This window comes from Panulirus ornatus, chromosome 11, assembly GCF_036320965.1.
Source record: "Panulirus ornatus isolate Po-2019 chromosome 11, ASM3632096v1, whole genome shotgun sequence".
Taxonomy (NCBI): Eukaryota; Metazoa; Arthropoda; class Malacostraca; order Decapoda; family Palinuridae; genus Panulirus; species Panulirus ornatus.
Genome location: NC_092234.1, coordinates 20,344,054 through 20,368,078, shown reverse-complemented (window position 1 = coordinate 20,368,078; position 24,025 = coordinate 20,344,054). Strand labels below are relative to the sequence as shown.

General features: G+C 42.1%; 2 protein-coding genes across 2 annotated transcripts in view; both read right to left on the bottom strand.

Annotated features, from left to right (window-relative positions):
• Window positions 1-4,492: 4,492 nt before the first annotated feature.
• On the bottom strand, window positions 4,493-12,050 carry LOC139751131 (DNA-directed RNA polymerase II subunit RPB1-like). Its single transcript, XM_071666231.1, has 3 exons — window positions 11,878-12,050; window positions 6,013-6,031; window positions 4,493-5,502 (listed from the first exon to the last, which is right to left on the bottom strand). Exons 1-3 carry the CDS (start codon window positions 12,048-12,050, stop codon window positions 4,804-4,806), a joined length of 891 nt encoding a protein of 296 aa, XP_071522332.1. The 3' UTR covers window positions 4,493-4,803.
• A 247-nt stretch (window positions 12,051-12,297) lies between these two features.
• The window catches only part of LOC139751367 (DNA-directed RNA polymerase II subunit RPB1-like), a 21,605-nt gene continuing 9,877 nt past the window's right edge, over window positions 12,298-24,025 (bottom strand). The window contains exons 2-3 of the mRNA XM_071666733.1: window positions 20,686-20,819; window positions 12,298-12,845 (exon numbers count right to left, since the gene is read on the bottom strand). Coding sequence (XP_071522834.1) covers window positions 12,594-12,845; window positions 20,686-20,763 — 330 coding nt within the window. The 5' untranslated portion in view covers window positions 20,764-20,819 and the 3' untranslated portion in view covers window positions 12,298-12,593. The remainder of the gene's footprint in view (window positions 12,846-20,685; window positions 20,820-24,025) is intronic.

Below are 24,025 nucleotides of genomic sequence, written 5' to 3'. Positions count from 1 at the left end.
TCTTCCCCAATCTGATGCTCTGTATATGCCTTCACCATCTCAATCAATACCCTCCCATATAATTTCCCAGGAATACTCAACAAACTTATACCTCTGTAATTTGAACACTCACCTTTATCCCCTTTGCCTTTGTACAATGGTACTATGCATGCATTCCACCAATCCGCAGGCAATTCACTATGAACCATACATAATAATGTATGGTTCATGGGGCTAGGGGAGAAAGAATACTTCCCACGCATTCCTCACGTGTCGTTGAGGGTGACTTAAGGGGACGGGAGCGGGGGGGCTAGAAACCCTCCCCTCCTTGTATTTTAACTTTCTAAAAGGGGTAACAGAAGAAGGAATCACGCGGGAAGTGCTCATCCTCCTGGAAGGCTCTGATTGGGGTGTCTAAATATGTGTGCATGCAACCAAGATGAGAAAAAGGAGAGATAGGTAGTATGTTTGAGGAAAGGAACCTGGATGTTTTGGCTCTGAGTGAAACGAAGCTCAAAGGTAAAAGGGTAGAGTGGTTTGGGAATGTCTTGGGAGTAAAGTCAGGGGTTAGTGAGAGGACAAGAGCAAGGAAAGGAGAATCACTACTCCTGAAACAGGAGTGGTGGGAGTATGTGATAGAGTGTAAGAAAGCAAACTCCAGATTGATATGGGTAAAACTGAAAGTAGATAGAGATGGGTGATTGCCGGTGCATATGCACCTGGGCATGAGAAGAAAGATCATGAGAGGCAAGTGTTTTGGGACCAGCTGAGTGAGTATGTAAGTAGTTTTGATGCACGAGACCGGGTTATAGTCATGGGTGATTTGAATGCAAAGGTAAGTAATGTGGCAGTTGAGGGAATAATTAATGTATATTGGGTGTTCAGTGTTGCAAATGGAAATGGTGAAGAGCTTATAGATTTATGTGCTGAAAAAGGACTGGTAATTGGGAATACCTGGTTTAAAAAGAGAGATATACATAAGTATACGTATGTAAGTAGGAAAGATGGCCAGAGAGCATTATTGGATCACGTGTTAATTGATAGGCGCGCGTAAGAGAGACTTTTGGATGTTAATGTGCTGAGAGATGCAACTGGAAGGATGTCTGATCATTATCTTGTGGAGGCGAAGGTGAAGATTTGTAGAGGTTTTCAGAAAAGAAGAGAGAAAGCTGGGGTGAAGAGAGTGGTGAGGGTAAGTGAGCTTGGGAAGGAGACTTGTGTGAGGAAGTACCAGGAAAGACGGAGTACAAAATGGAAAAAGATGAGAACAAAGGATGTAAGGGGAGTGAGGGAGGAATGAGATGTATTTAGGGAAGCAGTGATGGCTTGTGCAAAAGATGCTTGTGGCATGAGAAGCGTGGGAGGTGGGCAGGTCAGAAAGGGTAGTGAGTGGTGGGATGAAGAAGTAAGATTATTAGTGAAAGAGAAGAGAGAGGCATTTGGACGATTTTTGTAGGGAAATAAAACAAATGACAGGGAGATGTATAAAAGAATGAGGCAGGAGGTCAAGAGAAGGGTGCAAGAGGTGAAAAAGAGGGCAAATGAGAGTTGGGGTAAGAGAGTATCATTAAATTTTAGGGAGAATAAAAGATGTTTTGGAAGGAGGAATATAAAGTGCTTAAGACAAGGGAAGAAATGGGAACATCAGTCAAGGGGGCTAATGTGAAGGTGATAACAAGTAGGGGTGATGTGAGAAGGAGATGGAGTGAGTATTCTGAAGGTTTGTTGAATGTTCGTGATGATAGAGTGGCAGATATAGGGTGTTCGAGTCGAGGTGGTGTGCAAAGTTAGAGGGTTAGGGAGAATGATTTGGTAAACAGAGAAGAGGTAGTAAAAGCTTTAAGGAAGATGAAAGCCGGCAAGGCAGTGGGTTTGGATGGTATTGCAGTGGAATTTATTAAAAAAGGGGATGACTGTATTGTTGACTGGTTGGTAAGGTTATCTAATGTATGTATGACTCATGGTGAGGTGCCTGAGGATTGGCGGAATGCTTGCATAGTGCCATTGTACAACGGCAAAGGAGATAAAAGTGAGTGCTCAAATTACAGAGGTATAAGTTTGTTGGGTATTCCTGGGAAACTATATGGGAGGGTATTGATTGAGAGGGTGAAGGCATGTACAGAGCATCAGATTGGGGAAGAGCAGTGTGGTTTCAGAAATGGCGGAGGATGTGTGGATCAGGTGTTTGCTTTGAAGAATGTATGTGAGAAATACTTAGAAAAGCAAATGGATTTGTATGTAGCATTTATGGACCTGGAGAAGGCATATGATAGAGTTGATAGAAATGCTCTGTGGAAGGTATTAAGAATACATGGTGTTGGAGGCAAGTTGTTAGAAGTAGTGAAAAGTTTTTATCAAGGATGTAAGGCATGTGTACGCGTAGGAAGAGAGGAAAGTGATTGGTTCTCAGTGAATGTTGGTTTGCGGCAGGGGTGCGTGATGTCTTCTTGGTTGTTTACTTTGTTTATGGAGGGGGTTGTTATGGAGGTGAATGCAAGAGTTTTGGAAAGAGGGGCAAGTATGCAGTCTGTTGTGGATGAGAGAGCTTGGGAAGTGAGTCAGTTGTTATTTGCTGATGATACAGCGCTGGTGGCTGATTCGTGTGAGAAACTGCAGAAGCTGGTGACTGAGTTTGGTAAAGTGTGCGAAAGAAGAAAGCTGAGAGGAAATGTGAATAAGAGCAAGGTTATTAGGTATAGTAGGTTTGAGGGTCAAGTCAATTGGAAGGTAAGTTTGAATGGAGAAAAACTGGAGGAATTGAAGTGTTTTAGATATCTGGGAGTGGATTTGGCAGCGGATGGAACCATGGAAGCGGAAGTGAATCATAGGGTGGGGGAGGGGGCGAAAATCCTTGGAGCATTGAAAAGTGTATGGAAGTCGAGAACGTTATCTCGGAAAGCAAAAATGGGTATGTTTGAAGGAATAGTGGTTCCAACAATGTTGTATGGTTGCGAGGCGTGGGCTATGGATAGAGTTGTGCGCAGGAGGATGGATGTGCTGGAAATGAGATGTTTGAGGACAATATGTGGTGTGAGGTGGTTTGATCGAGTAAGTAATGAAAGGGTAAGAGAGATGTATGGTAATAAAAAGAGTGTAGTTGAGAGAGCAGAAGAGGGTGTTTTGAAATGGTTTCGTCACATGGAGAGAATGAGTGAGGAAAGATTGACCAAGAGGATATATGTGTCAGAGGTGGAGGGAACAAGGAGAAGTGGGAGACCAAATTGGAGGTGGAAAGATGGAGTGAAAAAGATTCTGAGTGATTGGGCCTGAACATGCAGGAGGGTAAAAGGCGTGCAAGGAATAGACTGAATTGGAACGATGTGGTATACCGGGGTCGACGTGCTGTCAATGGATTGAACCAGGGAATGTGAAGCGTCTGGGGTAAACCATGGAAAGTTTTGTTGGGCCTGGATGTGGAAAGGGAGCTGTGGTTTCGGTGCATTATGCATGACAGCTAGAGACTGTGTGTGAACGAATGTGGCCTTTGTGGTCTTTTCCTAGCGCTACCTCGCGCACATGCGGGGGGAGGGGGGTTGTCATTTCATATGTGGTGGGGCGGCGATGGGAATGAATAAGGGCAGACAGAATGAATTATGTACATGTGTATATATGTATATGTCTGCGTGTGTATATATAAGTATACGTTGAGATGTTTAGGTATGTATATGTGCGTGTGTGGACGTGTATGTACATACATGTGCATGTGGGTGAGTTGATCCATTCTTTCGTCTATTTCCTTGCGCTACCTCGATAACGCGGGAGACAGCGACAAAGTATAATAAATAAATAAATAAATAGATAATAATGATGATAATAATAATAATAATAATGGTAATAATAATAATAATAATAATGATAATAATAATAATAATAATAATAATAATAATAATAATGATGATAATAATGATAATATCCTTTAGATATACAAGACCAAAGAGAATAACAAGGTAATACATGATAACATTTTCCCACAACCATTACTTACAAGCTTTACATCACGGCATCTGTGATGGACATTTCTGGCCAAACAAAAGAGTTTTCAGAGAATGTAACTTCCAGCATATTTTGTGTACATACGTACACTGAAAGACGAGGACTCTCAGTTTGCTCATCACTTTGATTTCCTTTTCTGCTTCTTATATTGTCTCTTATCTTCCTTGAGCAGACTTAGAGAATATGCAGGGGAAGTGGGGCTGCCTGGGCTACATGGTAGGGAAATTGGCAAGTACTTAATAGGACTAGTAGGACCATGCATCACTGTTGTTGGTGAGTCCTTAGGGAATGCTTGGCAATTGTTTGGGCAAGTTAGAGAATATTTTGGCAAAATTGGAGAGTGGAATGAGAAGGTGGGAGAGTAAGTAGGACGATTAGGTGAGTACTGTGGGGAGGTGGGTGAATAGGATGATAGGGTGATGAACAGATTGGAATGGTTGGCCAATATCTGTGACTTGTGGGTGGGTATTGTGGGTAAGTTGGGGAGCAGCCTAGTGAGGGTGAGGAACAACGTGGAGACACGAGGGAGCAGGAATGGTTGGTTGACAAGCAAGAGGGACTGGTTGGGGAGTAACCTGGAGATGATGGAGAGTAGTTGGGTGTATAACTTGGGGAGGTGGGCGAGTAGGATGGAGATGTTGGTGAGTAGGATGGGGATGTTGGGGAGTAGGAAGGACTGATTGGGGAGTAGGAGGGAGATGTGGGGCTGTAGCTGGGGGAAGTTGGGGAGTAGGATGGGTTTGTGGGGGAGGAAGATGGTGATGTTGGGGAGTAAGAGGGTGAGGTGGGAGAATATGAGAGGGAGGAAGGTGAATAAGAAGGCGAGGTGGACTAATACGATGTAGAGGTAGGAGAGTAGGAAGGTGAAGTTGAGGGGTTGGAGGGTGTCATGCCCGAAGAGGGGGATGCCTCTCCGAATCTAGTCCCGGCCATCATCATAGCACCAAGCATAGGCACCTCCATGCCCAACTTACACTTCTCAATATCTAACACTAGGTCGAAAGAGCCAGTTCCAATCTTGGGCACTTGACCCAGCATGATATTTTCTGACACACCCCGGATAGGGTCCACTTCAGCATGTGACGTATCTTGTCGGTTGATTCCGTGACGAGTGATGGCCATAAGGTGGCCCTTGCTGGTCATGACATCACAGAGCAGGGCCAGGTGTCGGTAGTTAACATACAACCCATAGAACATAAGCACAGCATTAATCTCTTTCTCAATGCACTTCCTGACTGCCTCGATTCCCAACACCTCAAACACCTCAAGGATGTCATTGGAGGAAGTCCTAACTGGGTCAACATTCCTCTCAGAGAGTACTTTCATGAGAGCCGTACCATCTGTCTCCAAGAGCCATTCTGCTATGGCTTTGAACTCCCCCATCTCGTTGATGATAATTCGCTTCTTTTCATCAGTCTGTGGCAGATGCATGTACACCTTGCAGATGGATTCAATGCCTTGCAGTGTTAGTTCATTTAACATGTTGGCCTCGAGACACCTCAAGAAAGCGTCATCCTCCATCTTGAACATCTGAGGAGTCAGTACAGATCATCATGACGCTACATAATCTGCATATTTAAATGGCAAGACATAAAGTTACCCCAATACAGCTTACCTGACACACCTGTCCTGTGCTTGTACCTGTCACACCTCCCTAACAGCTGGAACTGATGCACACGTTTTAGGATACAAAAATATGAACTTTTTTCTTCACTGACTTTCGATGACCTTACATAAAATGACTATGATTTCTTTCATGAAAATTTCTCATTCATAACGAAGACTAAGATGCAATAATGTTGGGATCAAAAAGATTTGACTCAAATGAATACCATTCCCCGAAAAGGGACCTAACACACTAGGGAGAAAATATCACAGGACATACGAAGGGAATGAGGCTCTTCATTATCAAAAGCTGTTCAAAGCAAATTAATACGGTGAAAGAGGACACCATTCCACTAATATTTTGTGACAAAATCCTAAAATCAATCACTTCAAGTAATGCTCAGGATTTTACTCCACTTAGGGAGAGAGACTGACCATTTGTTCATAAGCTGTCCTTGTATAAAAACATTTGAGGAACGTGAAAAGGCACTGAAAGTTGAGGACCTGGCACTACAGTAAACTGGAGGACCTGGCACTACAGTAAACTGGAGGACCTGGCACTACAGTAAACTGGAGGACCTGGCACTACAGTAAACTGGAGGACCTGGCACTACAGTAAACTGGAGGACCTGGCACTACAGTAAACTGGAGGACCTGGCACTACATTAAACTGGAGGACCTGGCACTACAGTAAACTGGAGGACCTGGCACTACAGTAAACTGGAGGACCTGGCACTACAGTAAACTGGAGGACCTGGCACTACAGTAAACTGGAGGGCCTGGCACTACAGTAAACTGGGGGGCCTGGCACTACAGTAAACTGGAGGACCTGGCACTACAGTAAACTGGAGGACCTGGCACTACAGTAAACTGGAGGACCTGGCACTACAGTAAACTGGAGGACCTGGCACTACAGTAAACTGGAGGACCTGGCACTACAGTAAACTGGAGGACCTGGCACTACAGTAAACTGGAGGACCTGGCACTACAGTAAACTGGAGGACCTGGCACTACAGTAAACTGGGGACCTGGCACTACAGTAAACTGGAGGACCTGGCACTACAGTAAACTGGAGGACCTGGCACTACAGTAAACTGGGGGGCCTGACATTACAGTAAACTGGAGGATCTGGCACTACAGTAAACTGGGGGGCCTGGCACTACAGTAAACTGGAGGACCTGGCACTACAGTAAACTGGGGGGCCTGGCACTACAGTAAACTGGAGGGCCTGGCACTACAGTAAACTGGAGGGCCTGGCACTACAGTAAACTGGAGGACCTGGCACTACAGTAAACTGGAGGACCTGGCACTACAGTAAACTGGGGGGCCTGGCACTACAGTAAACTGGAGGACCTGGCACTACAGTAAACTGGAGGACCTGGCACTACAGTAAACTGGGGACCTGGCACTACAGTAAACTGGAGGACCTGGCACTACAGTAAACTGGAGGACCTGGCACTACAGTAAACTGGGGGGCCTGACACTACAGTAAACTGGAGGATCTGGCACTACAGTAAACTGGAGGACCTGGCACTACAGTAAACTGGAGGACCTGGCACTGCAGTAAACTGGAGGACCTGGCACTACAGTAAACTGGGGGGCCTGGCACTACAGTAAACTGGAGGACCTGGCACTACAGTAAACTGGAGGACCTGGCACTACAGTAAACTGAAGGACCTGGCACTACAGTAAACTGGAGGACCTGGCACTACAGTAAACTGGAGGACCTGGCACTACAGTAAACTGGGGGGCCTGGCACTACAGTAAACTGGAGCACCTGGCACTACAGTAAACTGGGGGGCCTGGCACTGCAGTAAACTGGAGGACCTGGCACTACAGTAAACTGGAGGACCTGGCACTACAGTAAACTGGAGGACCTGGCACTACAGTAAACTGGAGGACCTGGCACTACAGTAAACTGGAGGACCTGGCACTGCAGTAAACTGGAGGACCTGGCACTACAGTAAACTGGAGGACCTGGCACTACAGTAAACTGGAGGACCTGGCACTACAGTAAACTGGAGGACCTGGCACTACAGTAAACTGGGGGGCCTGGCACTACAGTAAACTGGAGGACCTGGCACTACAGTAAACTGGGGGCCTGGCACTGCAGTAAACTGGAGGACCTGGCACTACAGTAAACTGGAGGACCTGGCACTACAGTAAACTGGAGGACCTGGCACTACAGTAAACTGGAGGACCTGGCACTACAGTAAACTGGAGGACCTGGCACTGCAGTAAACTGGAGGACCTGGCACTACAGTAAACTGGAGGACCTGGCACTACAGTAAACTGGAGGACCTGGCACTACAGTAAACTGGAGGACCTGGCACTACAGTAAACTGGGGGGCCTGGCACTACAGTAAACTGGAGGACCTGGCACTACAGTAAACTGGAGGACCTGGCACTACAGTAAACTGGAGGACCTGGCACTACAGTAAACTGGAGGACCTGGCACTACAGTAAACTGGAGGATCTGGCACTACAGTAAACTGGAGGACCTGGTGCTACAGTAAACTGGAGGACCTGGCACTACAGTAAATTGGAGGACCTGGCACTACAGTAAACTGGGGGGCCTGGCACTACAGTAAACTGGAGGACCTGGCACTTCACTGAAGTTCCCATTTGCTCCCTTGTCTTACTCACTTTATTTACCTCCTTCCAGAACATCTTTTTATTCTCCCTAAAATTTAATGATACTCTCTAACCCCAACTCTCATTTGCCCTCTTTTTCATCTCTTGCACCTTTCTCTTGACCTCCTGTCTCTTTCTTTTATACCTCTCCCACTCAATTGCATTTTTTCCCTGCAAAAATCGTCCAAATGCGTCTCTCTTCTCTTTCACTAATAATCTTACTTCTTCATCCCACCACTCACTACCCTTTCTAATCAACCCACCTCCCACGCTTCTCATGCCACAAGCATCTTTTGCGCACTCCATCACTTCTTCCCTAAATACATCCCATTCCTCCCCCACTCCCCTTACTTCCATTGTTCTCACCTATATATATATATATATATATATATATATATATATATATATATATATATATATATATATATATATATATATATATATATATATATATGGATTTGTATGTAGCATTTATGGATCTGGAGAAGGCATATGATAGAGTTGATAGAGATGCTCTGTGGAAGGTATTAAGAATATATGGTGTGGGAGGCAAGTTGTTAGAAGCAGTGAAAAGTTTTTATCGAGGATGTAAGGCATGTGTACGTGTAGGAAGAGAGGAAAGTGATTGGTTGTCTGTGAATGTAGGTTTGCGGCAGGGGTGTGTGATGTCTCCATGGTTGTTTAATTTGTTTATGGATGGGGTTGTTAGGGAGGTGAATGCAAGAGTTTTGGAAAGAGGGGCAAGTATGAAGTCTGTTGGGGATGAGAGAGCTTGGGAAGTGAGTCAGTTGTTGTTCGCTGATGATACAGCGCTGGTGGCTGATTCATGTGAGAAACTGCAGAAGCTGGTGACTGAGTTTGGTAAAGTGTGTGAAAGAAGAAAGTTAAGAGTAAATGTGAATAAGAGCAAGGTTATTAGGTACAGTAGGGTTGAGGGTCAAGTCAATTGGGAGGTGAGTTTGAATGGAGAAAAACTGGAGGAAGTGAAGTGTTTTAGATATCTGGGAGTGGATCTGGCAGCGGATGGAACCATGGAAGCGGAAGTGGATCATAGGGTGGGGGAGGGGGCGAAAATTCTGGGAGCCTTGAAGAATGTGTGGAAGTCGAGAACATTATCTCGGAAAGCAAAAATGAGTATGTCTGAAGGAATAGTGGTTCCAACAATGTTGTATGGTTGCGAGGCGTGGGCTATGGATAGAGTTGTGCGCAGGAGGATGGATGTGCTGGAAATGAGATGTTTGAGGACAATGTGTGGTGTGAGGTGGTTTGATCGAGTGAGTAACGTAAGGGTAAGAGAGATGTGTGGAAATAAAAAGAGCGTGGTTGAGAGAGCAGAAGAGGGTATTTTGAAGTGGTTTGGGCACATGGAGAGAATGAGTGAGGAAAGATTGACCAAGAGGATATATGTGTCGGAGGTGGAGGGAACGAGGAGAAGAGGGAGACCAAATTGGAGGTGGAAAGATGGAGTGAAAAAGATTTTGTGTGATCGGGGCCTGAACATGCAGGAGGGTGAAAGGAGGGCAAGGAATAGAGTGAATTGGAGCGATGTGGTATACCGGGGTTGACGTGCTGTCAGTGGATTGAATCAAGGCATGTGAAGCGTCTGGGGTAAACCATGGAAAGCTCTGTAGGTATGTATATTTGCGTGTGTGGACGTATGTATATACATGTGTATGGGGGTGGGTTGGGCCATTTCTTTCGTCTGTTTCCTTGCGCTACCTCGCAAACGCGGGAGACAGCGACAAAGCACAAAATATATATATATATATATATATATATATATATATATATATATATATATATATATATATATATATATATATATATATATATATATATATTATCCCTGGGGACAGGGGAGAAAGAATACTTCCCACGCATTCCCTGCGTGTCGTAGAAGGGGACTAAAAGGGTTGCGAGCGGGGGCTGGAAATCCTCCCCTCTTGTTTTTTTTTTTAATTTTCCAAAAGAAGGAACAGAGAAGGGGGCCAGGTGAGGATACTCCCTCAGAGGCCCAGTCCTCTGTTCTTACTGCTGCCTTGCTAATGCGGGAAATGGCGAATAGTTTGAAAGAAAAAAAAGATATATATATATATATATATATATATATATATATATATATATATATATATATATATATATATATATATATATATATATATATATATATATATATATATACATATATATATACACACACATAATTCATACTGTCTGCCCTAATTCATTCCCGTCGCCATCCCGCAACACATGAAATGAAAACCCCTTCCCCCCGCATATGCGGGAGGTAGCGCTAGGAAAAGACAACAAATGCCACATTCGTTCACACTCAGTTTCTAGCTGTCATGTATAATGCACCGAAACCACAGCTCCCTTTCCACATCCAGGCTCCACAAAACTTTCCATGGTTTACCCCAGACGCTTCACATGCCTTGGTTCAATCCATTGACAGCACGTCGATCCCGGTATACCACATCGTTCCAATTCACGCTATTCCTTGCACGCTTTTCACCCTCCTGCATGTTCGGGCCCTGATCACTCAAAATCTTTTTCCCTCCATCTTAATGCAAAGAATCAGGTTAGTTGGGTTGTGTATGAATGGAGAAAACATGAAGTGAGTTGGCGTGAACATGCCAACAAATGGAAAGGAAGCTGAGGGAAGTCACGGTATGGGAGAGAAGGCGAAGGTTCTGGTAGCATTGGGGAATGTGCGGAAAGAGATGTAGCTGTCTGGGAGGACAAAGATGGGTATGTTTGAGGGTATAGTGGACCCGACCGGATCGTGTGGGTGCGAGGCATGGGCCACACATAAAACTGTACAGAAGAGGGTGCATATGATGGAAATGAAATGTTTGACAACGATATGTGGTGTGAGGAGGGTTGATCGAGTAAGTAATGATAAGGAGAAAGATATGTGTGGTAAAAAGAAGGGTATGGTTGAGAATGCTAAAGAGGGTGTGCTGTAATGGCTTGGACATATGGAGAGACTGAGAAAAGAGGTTGACAATGAGATATACGTACCTGCATTACCTATCTTTGTTCTAACCGACAATGACCTCATTTCCCATGTTCTTCTTAATACACACAGAAACTTAGGTCCTTCTCCCACTCTTTGACTAGCTTCAGCCACCTACAGCTGTTACATCAACTCCCATGTGTCTAAAGCACTTCACTCCCTCTAGAGCCTCCCCAGTCCATCATTAACTAAAACCATCGTGTCTCACTCCCCCGTGGTACATCATTATTGTACTTACTGTCAACGTTCCTTTTCCAAGCACTCTCCCAAACTCTATCACGTTTTTTTTTTTTTTTTTAGTTTCTTTCTTGACTCTACCACCGAAATCATGTCAAATGGAAACAACTGATTCATCCTCCATGGCCCCCATGGCACTCAGTATGCCGCAGACCAGCTCCTGCCTCTTGGTTTCAATTCTTTCACCAGCTCTTTCCTAGATACATGCCCAACTGCGCCGAAAATCACTCATCCTCCCACCTTGCTTCTGGCAGTCATGTCATACCAGCCTGATCAATACTCCTCACTGCATCAAGTAAATCACCTCAATTTTATTTACAGCGTTGATCTTAATTGTAAAGAATTTCAGTCATTCATCTCTTGTATTCAAGATCGTATGGACCCTCTTCACTGATAGCATATAAAAAACAGACCTGCCACAGCCACCATGTCTAATGGTCATCTTGACGTGGGTGAGCGGGTCAGTGTTCATGGTGACGTCCAAGTACTCACCAGCTTCACATATCATCTTCGGCTTACACAGTTTGGACACAAGTCGCAGCCGTTTCTGGGGATTCCTTTCTGTTTTGGTCATGATCTCACGCATTTTTGGGTGTTTCTGTAAGTGTCAAAGAACATTACTATTGTTACATGGGTGTGGTAATGACGGACTGAGCCACAATGTCAGGGATGCAAACTTATTCAATAACAGACTCGGTTCGGTATGAAGTAGACAATGGCAGTCAGTCATTCTAAGAACTTAACCCAATCATCTCAACTACACTACAAGAAATGAGTTTAGTTCTTTTGATTCCCAGTTGGGGCAAATGAAAAAGCCATGTATAGTAGTTGATCTTTAGTATGATCACTCAAATGTTCAAATATAAATGATTATAGAGAACACCATAGTTACTCCTACCAAATTACAATGAATTCTTCAAAACCATGGTAAAGATGACACTAGTGGGCAATCATTTATGTAGATACATAATCATACTGCAGGTTAAACCACAGTGCATGAAAAGCATTAAGATAAAACCAATGATACGGGTATGGAAAGAAACATATAATCCCACACACTAAATTTTCAAATCAGACACCCCAAGTGAAGACAAGTGTCTCTCACCGCGTTATACAAAAGTTTACTGCATTAGAGGAATAAACATTGCATGATCTTCAAGGTCTTGATCAAGATGTCGACGTGGTAGACGGGTTTGGCCAGGTCCAGGTGGCCAAAATGTCCGGGACAGTCGATCATGTTGCCGGCACAGGTGGTACAGCGGGTATGTCGGTCCAGACACCCCTGACGCGGATCCATCAGACCGCCTAGCTTGGGTCGACCATTCTCGTCACACAACTCATCGTACGTGATGCCTCCCTCCGTTATAGACATTCGGCGCCGCTGTGGGTACATAACATGGCGAGGCTTCACGTGATCATGGCAGTTGCACTAGCACAGCAAGAGGGGGTGGGTGGTTGAGAACATAGCAACCTCCCTGAACAGAACTCACTCGGGGGGTGGGGGGAGAGAGAGAGAGAGAGAGAGAGAGAGAGAGAGAGAGAGAGAGAGAGAGAGAGAGAGAGAGAGAGAGACAGAGAGAGAGAGAAAGAGAGAGAGAGAGAGAGAGCAAACTGTCACCAACAGTATCTTCATATTCAATAATCAGGCAACTGCTGTTCAAATACATCAGTATTATTAGGTGTAATTAACAAAGAAAAAAAAAAAAGATTTACATCAAGGAACCCATGAACATCTTTCAGTCTAGTACACCAGGTTGTGGTAAGAGAGATGTGCAGATATAAAAAGTGGTTGAAAGAGCAGACGAAGGTGTGTCGAAATGGTTTGGTCACATGGAGAGAATGAGTGAGGAAAGATTGACAAAGAGGACATGTGTCAGAGGTGGAGGGAACAAGGAGAAGCAGGAAACCAAATTGGAGGTGGAAGGATGGAGTGAAAATAAATTTTTGAGTGATTGGGGCCTGAACATAAAGGAGGGTGAAAGGCGTGCAGCGAATAGAGTGAATTGGAACGATGTGGTATACCGAGGTTAACGTGCTGTCAATGGACTGAACCAAGGTATGTGAAGCGTCTGTGATAAACCATGGAAAGGTCTGTGGGCCCTGGGTGTGGATTAGGGAGCTATGGTTTCGGTGCATTACACATGACAGCTAGAGACTGAATGTGGAATTTGTTTTCTGTTTTCCCGGCGCTACCTCGCTAAAGCTAAAGCGATGCTGCTTCTTGTGGGGTGGAGTAGCGCCAGGAAAGGATGAAGGCAAGCAAGCATGAATATGTACATGTATATATATATATATATATATATATATATATATATATATATATATATATATATATATATATATATATATATATATATATATATATATATATATATATATGTTGGAAAGGATCACAATTTTGCGCGTGATCAAGATATTCCCACGAGTCCACGGGGAAAATGAAACACGAAAAGTTCCCAAGCGCACTTTCGTGTAATAATCACATCATCAGGGGACACAAGAGAGAAATATAACAGTCAGTTGATATGCATCGAAGAGACGAAGCTAGGACGCCATTTGGTAAACATGTGATATCCTCTTTGTCAATCTTTCCTCACGCATTCGTGTTTCATTTTCCCCGTGGACTCATATATATATATATATATATATATATATATATATATATATATATATATATATATATATATATATATATATATGTTATCCATGGGGATAGGGGAGACAGAATACTTCCCACGCATTCCTCACGTGTCGTAGAAGGTGACTAAAGGGGACGGGAGCGGGGGGCCAGAAACCCTCCCCTCCTTGTATTTTAACTTTCTAAAAGGGGAAACAGAAGGAGTCACGCGAGGAGTACTCATCCTCCTCGAAGGCTCAGATTGGGGTGTCTAAATGTGTGTGGATGTAACCAAGATGAGAAAAAAGGAGAGATAGGTAGTATGTTTGAGGAAAGGAACCTGGATGTTTTGGCTCTGAGTGAAACGAAGCTAAAGGGTAAAGGGGAAGAGTGGTTTGGGAATGTCTTGGGAGTAAAGTCAGGGGTTAGTGAGAGGACAAGAGCAAGGGAAGGAGTAGCACTACTCTTGAATCAGGAGTTGTGGGAGTATGTGATAGAGTGTAAGAAAGTAAATTCTAGATTGATATGGGTAAAACTGAAAGTTGATGGAGAGAGATGGGTGATTATTGGTGCATATGCACCTGGGCATGAGAAGAAAGATCATGAGAGGCAAGTGTTTTGGGAGCAGCTGAATGAGTGTGTTAGTGGTTTTGATGCACAAGACCGGGTTATAGTGATGGGTGATTTGAATGCAAAGGTGAGTAATGTGGCAGTTGAGGGAATAATTGGTATACATGGAGTGTTCAGTGTTGTAAATGGAAATGGTGAAGAGCTTGTAGATTTATGTGCTGAAAAAGTACTGGTGATTGGGAATACCTGGTTTAAAAAGCGAGATATACATAAGTATACTTATGTAAGTAGGAGAGATGGCCAGAGAGCGTTATTGGATTACGTGTTAATTGATAGACGCACGAAAGAGAGACTTTTGGATGGTAATGTGCTGAGAGGTGCAACTGGAGGGATGTCTGATCATTATCTTGTGGAGGCGAAGGTGAAGATTTGTATGGGTTTTCAGAAAAGAAGAGAGAATGTTGGGGTGAAGAGAGTGGCGAAAGTAAGTGAGCTTGGAAAGGAGACTTGTTTGAGGAAGTACCAGGAGAGACTGAGTACAGAATGGAAAAAGGTGAGAACAAAGGAGGTAAGGGGAGTGGGGGAGGAATGGGATGTATTCAGGGAATGAGTGATGGCTTGCGCAAAAGATGCTTGTGGCATGAGAAGCGTGGGAGGTGGGTTGATTAGAAAGGGTAGTGAGTGGTGGGATGAAGAAGTAAGATTACTAGTGAAAGAGAAGAGAGAGGCATTTGAACGATTTTTGCAGGGAAAAATACAAATGAGTGGGAGAGGTATAAAAGAAAGAGGCAGGAGGTCAAGAGAAAGGTGCAAGAGGTGAAAAAGAGGGCAAATGAGAGTTGGGGTGAGAGAGTATCATTAAATTTCAGGGAGAATAAAAAGATGTTTTGGAAGGAGGTAAATAAAGTGCGTAAGACAAGGGAGCAAATGGAAACTTCAGTGAAGGTGGCTAATGGGGAGGTGATAACAAGTAGTGGTAATGTGAGAAGATGGAGTGAGTATTTTGAAGGTTTGTTGAATGTGTTTGATGATAGAGTGGCAGATATAGGGTGTTTTGGTCGAGGTGGTGTGCAAAGTGAGAGGGTTAGGGAAAATGATTTGGTAAGTAGAGAAGAGGTAGTAAAAGCTTTACGGAAAATGAAAGCCGGCAAAGCAGCAGGGTTGGATGGTATTGCAGTGGAATTTATTAAAAAAGGGGGTGACTGTATTGTTGACTGGTTGGTAAGGTTATTTAATGTATGTATGATTCATGTTGAGGTGCCTGAAGATTGGCGGAATGCTTGCATAGTGCCATTGTACAAAGGCAAAGGGGATAAGAGTGAGTGCTCAAATTACAGAGGTATAAGTTTGTTGAGTATTCCTGGTAAATTATATGGGAGGATATTGATTGAGAGGGTGAAGGCGTGTACAGAGCATCAGATTGGGGAAGAGCAGTGTGGTTTCAGAAGTGGTAGAGGATGTGTGGATCAGGTGTTTGCTTTCAAGAATGTATGTGAGAAATACTTAGAAAAACAAATGGATTTGTATGTAGCATTTATGGATCTGGAGAAGGCATAAGATAGAGTTGATAGAGATGCTCTGTGGAAGGTTTTAAGAATGTATGGTGTGGGAGGCAAGTTGATAGAAGCAGTGAAAAGTTTTTATCGAGGATGTAAGGCTTGTGTACGTGTAGGAAGAGAGGAAAGTGATTGGTTCTCAGTGAATGTAGGTTTGCAGCAGGGGTGTGTGATGTCTTCATGGTTGTTTAATTTGTTTATGGGAGGTGAATGCAAGAGTTTTCGAAAGAGGGGCAAGTATGCAGTCTGTTGTGGATGAGAGAGCTTGGGAAGTGTGTCAGTTGTTGTTCGCTGATGATACAGCGCTGGTGGCTGATTCATGTAAGAAACTGCAGAAGCTGGTGACTGAGTTTGGTAAAGTGTGTGGAAGAAGAAAGTTAAGAGTAAATGTGAATAAGAGCAAGGTTATTAGGTACAGTAGGGTTGAGGGTCAAGTCAATTGGGAGGTAAGTTTGAATGGAGAAAACATCCAGGCCCCACAGAACTTTCCATGGTTTACCCCAGACGCTTCACATGCCCTGGTTCAATCCATTGACAGCACATCGACCCCGGTATACCACATCGTTCCAACTCACTCTATTCCTTGCACGCCTTTCACCCTCCTGCATGTTCAGGCCCCGATCACTCAAAATCTTTTTCACTCCATCTTTCCAAATCCAATTTGGTCTCCCTCTTCTCCTCGTTCCCTCCACCTCCGACACATATATCCTCTTGGTCAATCTTTCCTCACTCATTCTCTCTATGTGACCAAACCATTTCAAAACACCCTCTTCTGCTCTCTCAACCACACTCTTTTTATTTCCACACATCTCTCTTACCCTTACATTACTTACTCGATCAACCACCTCACATCACATATTGTCCTCAAACATCTCATTTCCAGCACATCCACCCTCCTACGCACAACTCTATTCATAGCCCACGCCTCGCAGCCATACAGCATTGTTGGAACCACTATTCCTTCAAACATACCCATTTTTGCTTTCCGAGATAATGATCTCGACTTCCACACATTCTTCAAGGCTCCTAGAATTTTCGCCCCCTCCCCCACCCTATGATTCACTTCCGCTTCCATGGTTCCACCCGCTGCCAGATCCACTCCCAGATATCTAAAACACTTCATTTCCTCCAGTTTTTCTCCATTCAAACTTACCTCCCAATTGACTTGACCCTCAACCCTACTGTACCTAATAACCTTGCTCTTATTCACATTTACTCTTAACTTTCTTCTTTCACACACTTTACCAAACTCAGTCACCAGCTTCTGCAGTTTCTCACATGAATCAGCCACCAGCGCTGTATCATCAGCGAACAACAACTGACTCACTTCCCAAGCTCTCTCATCCACAACAGACTGCATACTTGCCCCTCTTTCCAAAACTCTTGCATTCACCGCCCTAACAACCCCATCCATATACAAATTAAACAACCATTGAGACATCACACACCCCTGCCGCAAACCTACATTCACTGAGAACCAATCACTTTCCTCTCTTCCTACACGTACACATGCCTTACATCCTCGATAAAAACTTTTCACTACTTCTAACAACTTGCCTCCCACACCATATGTTCTTAAAACCTTCCACAGAGCATCTCTATCAACTCTATCTTATGCCTTCTCCAGATCCATAAATGCTACATACAAATCCATTTGTTTTTCTAAGTATTTCTCACATACATTCTTCAAAGCAAACACCTGATCCACACATCCTCTACCACTTCTGAAACCACACTGCTCTTCTCCAATCTGATGCTCTGTACATGCCTTCACCCTCTCAATCAATACCCTCCCATATAATTTACCAGGAAATACTCAACAAACTTATACCTCTGTAATTTGAGCACTCACTCTTATCCCCTTTGCCTTTTTACAATGGCACTATGCAAGCATTCCGCCAATCCTCAGGCACCTCAATATGAATCATACATACATTGAATAACCTTACCAACAAGTCAACAATACAGTCACCCCCTTTTTTAATAAATTCCACTGCAATACCATCCAAACCTGCTGCCTTGCCGGCTTTCATCTTCCGCAACGCTTTTACTATCTCTTCTCTGTTTAAGACTCCACGGGGAAAATGAAACATGATAAATGCCCAAGTGCACTTTCGTGCAATAATCACATCGTCAGGGGAGACACAAGAGAGAAATATAACAGTCAGTTGATATACAATGACGCCGTATGAAAAACATGCGATTGTCCAAGACGGACAACGGGCGTATCAGAAACTTATCATTTTACAAATTTTATCAACAATAAAGTTATCTAATTTGTATACTCCATCACTGATATTAAGACTATAATTCTTTGTGTATTTGATAATAGAAGATTCAATGATATTTCTCGTGGTAATAGAGTTAGATTTGATAACTGAGATGGCATTACTCCAGTCAATACAATGATAATAGTTTTTAACGTGATTAAGCAAGGCATTTGATTCTTGTCCCAGTCTTATACTATATTTATGTTGCTTAAGTCTAAAAGAAAGATCCTTACCAGTCTGCCCAACATAAAACTTATCACAATTTCTACATGGCACTTTATAGATGCACCCAGGAGAATTTTCTGGTGAATTCCTGATTAAGAATTCTTTATAGTATTATTGTTGCTGAACGCAACATTTACATTAAATTCAAAAAACATGGGAAGTAAAGTAAAATCATTATCAAAAGGGAGATTTTAAAGACTCTTGGTGTCAATGGGAGGTTTGGGCTCAACTCTTATAAAATGATTTCTTTACTAACTTAAGGGATTTATAAATGAAATATCTAGGGTACTTTAACTTACATCCAATAGAATATATCTTCTCAAACTCGTCGTCAATATACTCTGGGCTGCAAATACGTAATGCCCTATGGAACATAGATTGAAATGATGATAATTTACCTCTGGCATGTTGAGATGCGTAATAATGGACATATGAACATACATTGATAGCAAAGAAATCATTTTATAGAGTTGAGCCCAAACCTCCTACTGACACCAAGAATCTTTTAGTTCTCCCTTTTAATAGCAATCTTACCTTACTTCCCATGTTTCTTAAGTCCTTTAATGTAAATGTTACCTTCAGTAACAATAATACTATATAGAATATCTTAATCAGGAATTCACCAGAGAATTCTCCTGGGTGCATCTACAAAATGCCATGCAGAAATTAAGATAAGTTTTATGTTGGGCAGACTGGTAAGGATCTTTCTGTTAGACTTAAGCAACATTGATATAGTATAAGAACGGGACAAGAATCAAATGCCTTGTTTAATCACGTTAAAAACTATGATCATTGTGTTGACTGGAGTAATGCCATTTCAGTTATCAAATCTAACTCTATTACCACGAGAAATATCAATGAATCTTCTATTATTAGATGCACAAAGAATTATAATCTTAATATTAGTGATGGTTTCCATAAACTGAATACCTCTACTGTTGACAAAATTTGTAAAATAATATGTTTATGATACGCTCGTTGTCTATCTTGGACAATCGCATGTTTACCATATGGCGTCCTAGCTACGTCTCTTCATTGTATATCAACTGACTGTTATATTTCTCTCTTGTGTTTCCCTTGATGATGTGATTATTACACGAAAGTGCACTTGGGAACTTATCGTGTTTCCTTTTCCCCGTGGACTCTTAAGAATACACTTGATCACGGGCAAAATTGTGATCTTTTCCAATATATATATATATATATATATATATATATATATATATATATATATATATATATATATATATATATATATATATTCTTTTTTTTTTATTATACTTTGTCGCTGTCTCCCGCGTCAGCGAGTTAGCAGGGAAACAGAAGAAAGAATGGCCCAACCCACCAACATACGCATGTATATACATACACGTCCACACACGCACATATACATACCTATACATTTCAACGTACACACACACACACACACACACACACATATATATATATATATATATATATATATATATATATATATATATATATATATATATATATATATATATATATATATATATATATATATATATATATATATATACACAGACATATACATATATACACATGTACATAACTCATACTTGCTGCCTTTATTCCTTCCCGTCGCCACCCCGCCACACATTAAATGACAACCCAGTCCTCCCGCATGCGCGAGAGGTAGCACTAGGAAAAGACAACAAAGGCCACATTCGTTCACACTCAGTCCCTAGTTGTCATATGTAATGCACCGAAACCACAGCTCCCTTTCCACATCCAGGCCCCACACAACTTTCCATGGTTTACCCCAGACGCTTCACATGCCCTGATTCAATCCATTGACAGCACGTCGACCCCGGTATACCACATCGTTCCAATTCACTCTATTCCTTATAAATCTGATCACGGCTAACAACAGCAGCACTTCTGAGGACACCGTAGAGCATATCTATGTCCATAAATGTAAGAATATGTATTAATCTAATCCAATCCTAAAGTGAAACTCACGATTTCGTCGGGATCTAATATGCCTCTCCAGAGCTCTTCATCTTTTTCCTTCTCAGAAAAAGTCTTGAATTCTTCCATGGCTCTCAATTTGCTAAATTCCCCTTATCTATGCTTTCAGATCACGCTGCCCCGGCCTGTAAAGAAAATAGAATAATAACTACCATATCAACAGAGCCACAAATGAAAGAAATAAAGTCAGACAAGGTATTAACCCATCCTGCCAGGCAGGACCTTCATGCATAACTGACTTGGTATCCGTAAAGTCTGACCTTTTGATAAGTACATAACAAGTATACCTTGACGGACTTTGCTCTCATGGATGAACGAGAACCAATCACTTTCCTCTTCCTACACGCACACATTCCTTACATCCTCGATAAAAACTTTTCACTGCTTCTAACAACTTGCCTTCCACACCATATATTCTTAATACCTTCCACAGAGCATCTCTATCAACTCTATCATATGCCTTCTCCAGATCCATAAATGCTACATACAAATCCATTTGCTTTTTTAAGTATTTCTCACATACATTCTTCAAAGCAAACACCTGATCCACACATCCTCTACCACTTCTGAAACCACACTGCTCTTCCCCAATCTGATGCTCTGTACATACCTTCACCCTCTCAATCAATACCCTCCCATATAATTTATCAGGAATACTCAACAAATTTATTCCTCTGTAATTTGAGCACTCATCTTTAACCCCTTTGCCTTTGTACAATGGCACTATGCATGCAATCCGCCAATCCTCATGCACCTCATACATACATTAAACATCATACCTCATACATACATTAAATACCTCATACATACATTAAATATCCTTACCAACCAGTCAACAACACAGTCACCCACTTTTTCAATAAATTCCACTGCAATACCATCCAAACCCGCTGCCTTGCCAGCTTTCATCTTCCGCAAAGCTTTTACTACCTCTTCTCTGTTTACCAAATCATTCTCCCTAACTCTTTCACTTTGCACACCACCTCAACCAAAACACCCTATATCTGCCACTCTTTCATCTAACACATTCTACAAACCTTCAAAATACTCACTCCATCTCCTTCTCACATAACCACTACTTGTTCTTACCTACCCATTAGCCCCCTTCACTGATGTTCCCATTTGTTCTCTTGTAATAAGACTGCGGATGAGAAAGCTGAAGAGGGTGTATTGAAATGGTTTGGGCATTTGGAGAGAATGGGAAATGAAAAGATACTAAAAAGGATATATGTCAGAAGTGGCGGGGAAAAAGAGAAAGGGGAGATCAAATTACAAATGAAAGGATAGAGTGAAGAAGATTTTGAGTGGTTGGGACATGAACATGGAGGAAGGTGAAAGGCGTGCATAGGGAATTGCAACGATGGGGCATATATGGAGCGACGTGGTGTTAATGAATTGAATCTGAGCATAGGAAGTAGTCAGGCAAAACCAAGGAAAGGTCTGTCGTCCCTGGTTGTGGATAGGTTTCGTTATATGACGATTTTTTTTTTTTTACAAGGTTTACGTAAGTGGAATGTATGAGTGTGTATTTACGTGAGAATGAGATATAGTGAATGCATATATCAGAAAACATCATTATGTTTCCAAGAAATCCCTCGTTCCACAGATCATCAAAACTGAAACGAAAAAAAAAAAAAAATAAGAAGTCATCGCGAAGACGTGCAATAATCAAGGGTTCTTAATTTGAGTCCAATGGCACAATACCATATGTAGATGAACCGCACCTGGTCATCACATTAGCGGCACCAGTCACAACAACACTTAGATTCGCACAAGTGAGATGGAGATATTAAAGCTTGGCTTTTCAGATTTTTTTATATACATATATTTCGTTACGAGGTTCCCAGGTTCCCAAAAAGATTTTGAATCATTTCAGAAACTTGACAGACGACGCCTTAAATCTGCTCTGATCCGTACTAAGCTTTTTATGATCTTTGGATTATGTTTAACCAAATCGACATATTTTTCATCTGAAAAAAGCACAACGCAGTTCTTCACAAATGTTTGTTGCCGTAAATCGAAATGATGACAAAGTTTTTATTAATGTTATTTACAATTGGCCAAGTAAACTGTAACACTTTACAATTGTAAATGTGATCAAATGCGAAAACCAAGGTTTTTTGAAAAATGCTGAGAACACCTACTATCAACGCCTGATATTATGAAAACTGACCAAATGACATGTATGATATATTAGAAATGATACCATCATAAGATGGTTCCTACTCTTATGGAAATTTGAGTACACAATACGGGGTATGACCGATAACCCGCGTATTTTCTTACGAATGTGAATTGAAGTTTTCAAATGTCGCTGTGTAACATTAAATATTTGTCCAAAATACAGGTAATTGTAATGTCCATTAACTTACTGAGCTTTCTTCTAAACCAGTGACACAATCCAGAAGTTTATAAGTCTATTGTGCTATCGTATCGTTGTATTCTCGACTCTCACAGCAACAATTTTTCAGCGCTGAATTTGTTGCAAGAAAGTATCTGTCGAGACGCTAGCCAATGGCGATGTTATCCACAATTACGAAAACGATATAAGTCTACACCATTGCGACTGCCCTTTATACCATAATGTATACTTAACTGGGTATTTTCTTACAGCATAATTTTGAATTGATTCATTATTATCAACGATGAGGTGGATCATAACGGCCATTATTTTACTTAAATTTCTTGAAACATTTGTGCAGTCACACTCGGATGGTTTAGATGAGTTAAAAAGATGATATCCAGTTTTCTGGTACTTCAGAATATCAAACACAAAACAAGGGTTTTTGACGCATTTACGAAGGCTTGAATCTATGTGTGTATGGTGATGGAAAGACAAGGTCAGTGGTAACAGCTTCCTTCCTGATTAATAACCTGGTTCGACATATAGTCTGTAGACCTGGAGCACTTAAACAGATGACAACGACTATATGAGATAGTCTTTGAATAGATGAGGAGGGCTGGCAAGATGGACATGACCACTGTTGGAGGTCCCAGGAGGGTTGGTTCATAAGGAAGATCATGACTGGATAAAGTGATGCTAGAGTCGGCACTTGCATGGAGAGGCCGGCCGAGATACTCTATAATTCTGACAAACGAAGCCTTGCCAAAGCTGGCATGTATAAGAAAAGGGGGTGACCTCAATGATGGATTAAGGAAATAATGGGTTTTAGGTTGAAGCTTCCCCCATTTTGTATATGAGTTAAAAAATGCTATGATATATTAGACATTTTAACATTCAATTATTTCGCAAGATATATATTCAATGGGTATACATGTGCACTGCACAAAAAAAAATTGCGACATTTCCTTGCTGCAAATTCGTCAATCA